The sequence below is a fragment of the Chelonoidis abingdonii genome, chromosome 2 (genome assembly GCF_003597395.2).
Source record: "Chelonoidis abingdonii isolate Lonesome George chromosome 2, CheloAbing_2.0, whole genome shotgun sequence".
NCBI classification, from domain to species: Eukaryota; Metazoa; Chordata; order Testudines; family Testudinidae; genus Chelonoidis; species Chelonoidis abingdonii.
This window is the reverse complement of record NC_133770.1, coordinates 52,471,790-52,478,525: the sequence shown is the minus strand read 5'-3', so window position 1 is coordinate 52,478,525 and position 6,736 is coordinate 52,471,790. Positions and strand designations below refer to the sequence as shown.

The following is a 6,736-nucleotide window of genomic DNA, read 5'->3' as shown; positions in this document are numbered from 1 at the left end:
GCTAGAACAGGGCCTCATCCTCCCTGACTGAACTAACCTCATTATCTCTAGCTTGCTTGCATATATATACCTGCCCCTGGAAATTTCCACTACATGCATCTGACGAAGTGGGTATTCACCCACGAAAGCTCATGCTCCAAAACGTCTCTTAGTCTATAAGGTGCCACAGGATTCTTTGCTGCTGAAATAAAAAAATTGTCTCAAATACATTCCAAGAACTTACTAGATACTCTGTGCCCTGCTGTATCATTTTCCCCAGATGTCTGGGTAGCTGAAGTCCACCATGACCACCAAGTCCTATGCTTTGGATGATTTTGTTAGTTGTTTTTAAAATGCCTCTAGATGTTTTTTAAAGAAAGAAAAACATCTGGGTGTATGCAGAATTTCTGAAAGCACAGTTGTGTTTCTTGTAATAGGCAATACGCTAGTACTGCTAATGCACACTTCTTTAAGTGTGCCATATGCATGCACTTCATAGATGCACTATTGCAGAATGTTCAAGAACTAAGCTAGAGCCTCCATGAAGTTAGTATTGAATGGGTTATTCCCTCCAGCCAAGGGATAGACTGACAATCTATATCCCACTGGATTAGAAGGACCTAACACTATCCTGAGAACCTGTTTCCCGGCAAGGGAAGAGAATGATAAAGAAATGCTTTGGGACTTGTTCCCCAATTATCTATTTCACGTTTCCAAGGCTCTGGGAGTCTTAACGCATTCTGAGGTGCAAAAAGTCCCATAGCCCTGTGAAATGAATATGAGATTTTTAGTAATCACACCTTCAGATTGACATAATTTTGGGGGGAAATAAGAAGACTGAGATATAGGTAAAAGGATCCACATGAACAGTTTGGCAAAGCCTGAATCTACCTTGGCATCTTTTCAAGCTGTCCATATAACACATCCCTCTTGAAGTGTGCACTATGCCATTTTCAAACAGACACTATTAAATCTAAACCAATTTCCCGCTCCCACCTCCATGCCTTGCAAAATCATTAATGCTCATTAAAGATCATCTGAAATTTCAGGTTTTGAAATTCAGGTTTTTTGCTGAAAAACGTATTTTTACCACTTTCTCACAACTCCAATGGGACTAAAAAGGATTTTATTAAAAAAAAAAAAAAAAAATTCCAAGTAACTTTTGGAGAAGAACCAGCCATGGAAAATTTAAATCTCAAAGTTGTAAGCTACAGGTAGCTATGAGAGGAAACTGTTTTACAGCTTTAATTATAGAATTCACTACCAAATAAAACCCAAGCTCTATCAGTTGGTGAGGGGAAATGAAAATTGGAAATTTATTTACTTTTTATTCTGAAAAGGATATCTTGCAGGATTCTCACACCCAAGCTGTGACTCCTTAGTGAAAAGCTGATAGAACTGTTCTTACTCTCAAGGTTTTTGACCCTTAAGGTTAGTGATAGTGAGATAAAGAATGCAAGTGAGGTCCCCTTTTAGCCATTGCACGCCTCTACTGCTGACTCTAAAAGTGCTGCCTTCTAATTATTCAGTTCTTATATTGAGCACCACATGAAGGTAAGAGAAAGAAAAAACCATTCAAGATGATCAATGTGAGATTATAAACAAAAAAAAGGGCACCTCAGACAAAAAATGAGAAACAAGGTGTAAGAGAAAGCTGTCTTTAAAAAAAGTTCAAAGTTAAAAGACTCTTAGAGGAACCAGGCAGGTGAATGAGAATCCTGAAAGAGGATCTTTTCAGAGAAGGAGAATTATAAATTAAATATTTTTTTCTGTTTAATGAGAGCATCTGTGCAGGACTCTCACTTCAGGAAAGAGAGACTGAAAGATGTCCAAAGAGAGAGAAATTAAAACAAGTGGCAATAACAAAGTTAGTGACAAAAGCATTAACTGAGATCTTCTTTTATTATGTACAGCATTAAACAGTATAAAGAGCAGCAAGTGATCTCTTACATATCAAATAATTGGACATAATTATTTCTTTCAGCAGACTTGAATGTTATCAGAAAGAAAAACCCACACAAGTGAGACAAATTAAAATTTGGGATATCTTGACATAAAACAAAAACTTCCGCAGATGGAAGAGTTTGGCCTTTTCCACCTTGGAAATGCGTTCTAGAACCAGAATCCAAAACAGGATTTCCTCCTGGAGGATGAGTCTATGCAATAATGCTTTGTGAACATGTGGAGAGAAAACCATGTAGCTGCTTTATGCATGTCTGATGGAAACATCCATGAAGGTCGGTTATGGTCAGTGTTCACCTGAATTGTGTGAACATTGACATATCTTTCTAGTTTAAGGTCACCCAGGTCCTAGCAATGTGAAATGCAATCAGATATTCATTCAGATATAGTCCTGTAGTAACAGCCATGCCCACTGAACTGGTGACAAAAGAAACAAGAAGGTAAGTGGACTTTCTAAATGTTTCGGTCTATTCCAAGACCCTTTTACACCAAACTCATGATGCAGGGCCTCCTCTAGCATGAAAAGAGCATTGGCAAGAGGACAGACTCACTACTGTGGAAACTCCACCACCACCTTGGACAGGACTCTGATATCCACTTAGAGTTGTAGCTCGTTTTTGTAGATGGCTTCTGAAATGCCAGGAGGACCAAATCACCTGCTCAGAGATACCATACCTGAAGATCTTTAACCTAAAAAGAACAAGATGTCAGAGAGACGGCTTCCAGGTTGATAGAAAAGTATGAGTTCTGAATGACTACTGAAACCAGATTCTGAACCTGACTGGACCAATATGGGACTATTAGGATCATTAAACTTTTGGGTCTCATAAGCTTTAACAGGTCCTTTGCTACCAGAGATAGGTTGTTGAAAAGATGTACAGCAGCATCCTTCCCCAGCTGGTGGAGAAAATATCCTTAGCTAACATGGTCTTTTCTTGATGCTATGAGCAGAAGACCAGTAGCTTTTTCTTCCAGTGAAAGGCAAAGAGAAGGGTGTCCCTCTTCGGATGAAGGCCTAATCCACCACTCCCTCCTCTCCGACCACTAGTGAGAATATATCACTGATTGACTCAGACTGAGATAGTGTTCTGATCTTGTAAACCCTTCTTCCATATATACTCAGGAGCAACATAAATGGTCTTCCCTCTAGCCATGGCTGATTCCACAAAACTCTCATAAGGAGGGCGAGAGCTATAGTCAGTGTGATGCTGAGAGACCAGGTACCAGCTCATGCCAAGGTCGCCATGCCTCAGCTGAACACTGACAAATCCATAACTGGAATCAGTCAGGCTCACCTGTGTATTAGTATTGTTATAACAGATATCAGAATTATAAGAATGTGTTAGATTTTATTGAATGCTTGGGAGTTGCTGCATGCATGCTCACTTATAACATGTATCCCATATTATACGATAATATTTGAGCGTTTGTATTGTAAGCCTCGGTAACTGTGTAAATCATTAGACAGGAGAGGGACATTAACTAGTGTGAAATGCTGGTCTCCCACAGAAAGTGTTATGTCCTGCCCAACAGGGAAGACCCATCAACTCCAAACAAACTATTATGGAACATTAAAGAGGACAAAAGACTTTGCTGACTGATCTCCGCCATCCCTATAAAAATTAATCATGCAAGTGAATTCCTCCCATCAGATGAGTTCGCAGCTCAGAGCAGAACCGGGGGGAATAAAAACCTGTAACAAGAAGGAACTGTTTCTCATTGCTGCTTGGACCCTAGTGGCAAGGTTCCTAGGCATAAACCAGGGATCCCCTGGATTTTAACCTAGATTAGCCCTAAAGGACAAGAGCTTGCTTATTAGAGAATCTACTATTACCTTTTGAAATTTAAGATTGTAGCTTATTTCTGTATATATGTTTACCTGCTTTAACCTTGTAAATAACTCTGTTTCCTTTTCCTATTTAATAAATCTTTAGATAGTTCAGGATTGGCTACACGCATTGTCTTTGGTGTAAGCTCTAAAGTGCAATTGACCTGAGGTAAGTGACTGGTCCTTTTGGACTACAAGTAACCTGAATATTGCTGAGACTCTTGATGTAAGGTACCATCTAGCACAAAGGTAGGTTTATCTGGGTGGCAAGACTGATAGAGTACCCAAGGGGACTGTCTGTGACTGTGTCTGTTAAGGCACTTGAAGTACCTGACAGTTTATACTTGATAATTGGCTGGTGAAATCTAAGTATAGAACTCATGACCAATTTGGTGGGTTGGTGCTGGTTCTTAACACTCTGCCCTGAGGTTGGTATTTTTGCTATTGAGTCACTCCAGAAAGTTTGATAGCTGGAATCAGCCTCACAAAGAAAGTATTTTTTTCCTTGGCTGTCTTCCAGGCTTGGACAGTTGCATGAAGGGTCTGCTACACCTCTTTCAGTTGCTGGTCCAAAATAGATGCAAGAGCATCCTGGCCTATGTTCCTCAACTGGGGACTTTGTAAATTTTTGGACCAGTTTCAATTAAAATGCATTTGTTAAGTCAGCTTCTAGAAAAACTGGAGAAAGTTAGGCTCCTCTCCTGTACAGACATTGGTGTGTTCCTCTACTGCTGAGATTATCTGGCATAGAATTAGTCTTCTTGCTCATCTCAGTCCAAAGAGCAGCTTTTATCACCCTGATACTCAGCCTTCCCTCATTTACACAGCTGGAACTGTCTAAGTTATGGAGGGGCTCTAGAGCATGTTACCTGCTTTGCGAAATCCTCACGATAAGAGGTGCTGGATCATCGTCAAAACTTCCTATCCTGGGAAAAACAGACTCCTAGTGCATGAGCATCAGCCTTAACACAAAAAACACTCCAACGCATCAAGAGATCCTATCTCTGCCAATGCAGGATCAGAAGAATGCCTCAAAGGTACTATGGGTTTTGTGGCAGACCTGCACAGGACTAAGAATAATTGTGACAGACCACTACATATACCAATATCAGGAAACTCTGCCCCTATGGTCACTTTGAACTTATGAATGCATAAGGATACCCAGAGACCTACATACTCCACCCCAGCCAAAAACCTTAAGAGCTATAAGAGTTCTACTAGACTGGTGCCATGCAATGAGAATCCTGCACAGAGAGAAGACTATTATTATGGGTATCCCTTAATCTTGTGCTGAGTTTGTTGGAGGTTAGTATACAATAATAATAAATAGGTTACACTTATCTAGCTTTATTAAAAAAAATCTGCAACTCTCAGGGTACTTTGCAGAGGTGTGTCAACATCACAGCTTCCATACTATACAAGGAAGGCCTGAGGCAGAGAAAAATTAAGCCCTAAGTTTTCTACAATGAAATCATTGGGAGCTGCATAGAATATTAGGGTTGGAAGAGACCTCAGGAAGTCATCCAGTCCAATCCCCTGCTCAAAGCACCCTGCAGGTGCTCAGCAGCTACTTTTGAAAATATTGGGCCTACAGACTAGCCCAGGCCAGGTCACGCCACACATAAGTCGGGCACAGCCCAGATGGCCTGACTCCCCTCCCCCCCCGTCTGCGTTAGCCCCAAGCTGTGAGCTGATACGTGCAGCTGAGGCAGGGCCCTAAGGCAAGACCGAGGTGAGGGAGGAACTAAATGGCCCGCAGCCCTCCCAGCAGACAGGGGAGGCTAGTCCTAGGGCACTTGCCTCCCATTCCCGCAGGAAGCGCTGGGCATCAGCAGGCCCAACCGAGCGGTGCCTCCGGAACTCCTCCTTCACGTACTCATCGCCCAGCGCCTTCAGCGCCACGGGCAGCGCCCGGTGCAGCAGCAGGATCCGCCGGTACAGAGCCCACACACGGGACACGTGCAGCGCTGCAGGGCTCGGCATGGCTGGGGCTACCGCGAGCTGCGCTGCTGCCGCCTGGGGTGCCGGGCTGCGCTCAGCAGCAGGGCGGGCCGGTCAGTGCAGCGGGCGGTGCCAGGACAGCTGCAGGCCCCGGAGAAGCTCCCCGGGTGGGCAGCGGAGCGCGGAGAGAAACGCTCCTGTGCCGGAGGGTTGAGGCGGTAGCACCAGCGGTAGGACGCGGCGCGTCGGGCTCCTCCGCCAGGCCGGGGGGGGCGGATCAGCGAGCGACTCCCCACCAGCCGGCCCGGCCTAGTTCAGGGGCTCGCTCGCCCCCACCCGCCACCCCCGCCGAGTAGCAGCCGGGGCAAGGCGCCCCCTGGGGGAGGAGGGGCAGCGGAGCCCGGGCATCCCGGCCCAACGCGCTCAGGCGCCCCCATGCCCACGTGTGCGGGCTCCCTGGCTGGGACTGCAACCACTGCCTCTCCGTGGGGTGGCCTGAGCTTCTGGAGAGGCATATGTATGAATCCACCAGCCGTGGGTTGTGGGTGTAATAGACCAAGGGAGGCTCTGCTTCCCCTGTACCCCTGGTTGGGGGAGCGTTCTTGCTTTATTATTCCCTGTGCAGGGAGATTTCAGATGCACCCAGGAAGAACTTAAGGTAAGAATGGCCCTACTAGGTCAGACTAAAGGTCCATCTAGCCCAGTGTCCTGTCTTCCAGCAGTGGCCAGTGCCAGGTGCAGCAGACGGAATGAACAGAATAGGTAATCATCAAGTGATCCACCCCCTGTTGCTCATTCCTAGCTTCTGGCAAACAGAGGCAAGGGACACCATCCCTGCCCATCCTGGCTAATAGCTATTGATGCACCTATCCTCCATGAATGTATCTAGTGCTTTTTTGTACACTGTTATGGGCTTGGTCTTCACAATATCTGCTGGCAGAGTTCCACAGACTGTGCATTGTGTGAAAAAATACTTCCTTTTATGTGTTTTAAACCTGCTGCCTATTAATTTAATTTGGTGATCCC

The 6,736-nt window shown here is 44.8% G+C and overlaps 1 protein-coding gene across 1 annotated transcript in view; it reads right to left on the bottom strand.

The window, feature by feature from the left end:
- Nucleotides 1–5,914, bottom strand: part of SDHAF3 (succinate dehydrogenase complex assembly factor 3) — an 85,833-nt gene extending 79,919 nt beyond the window's left edge. The window contains exon 1 of the mRNA XM_032766154.2: nucleotides 5,570–5,914. Coding sequence (XP_032622045.1) covers nucleotides 5,570–5,752 — 183 coding nt within the window. The 5' untranslated portion in view covers nucleotides 5,753–5,914. The remainder of the gene's footprint in view (nucleotides 1–5,569) is intronic.
- Between the last annotated feature and the right edge of the window lie 822 nt (nucleotides 5,915–6,736).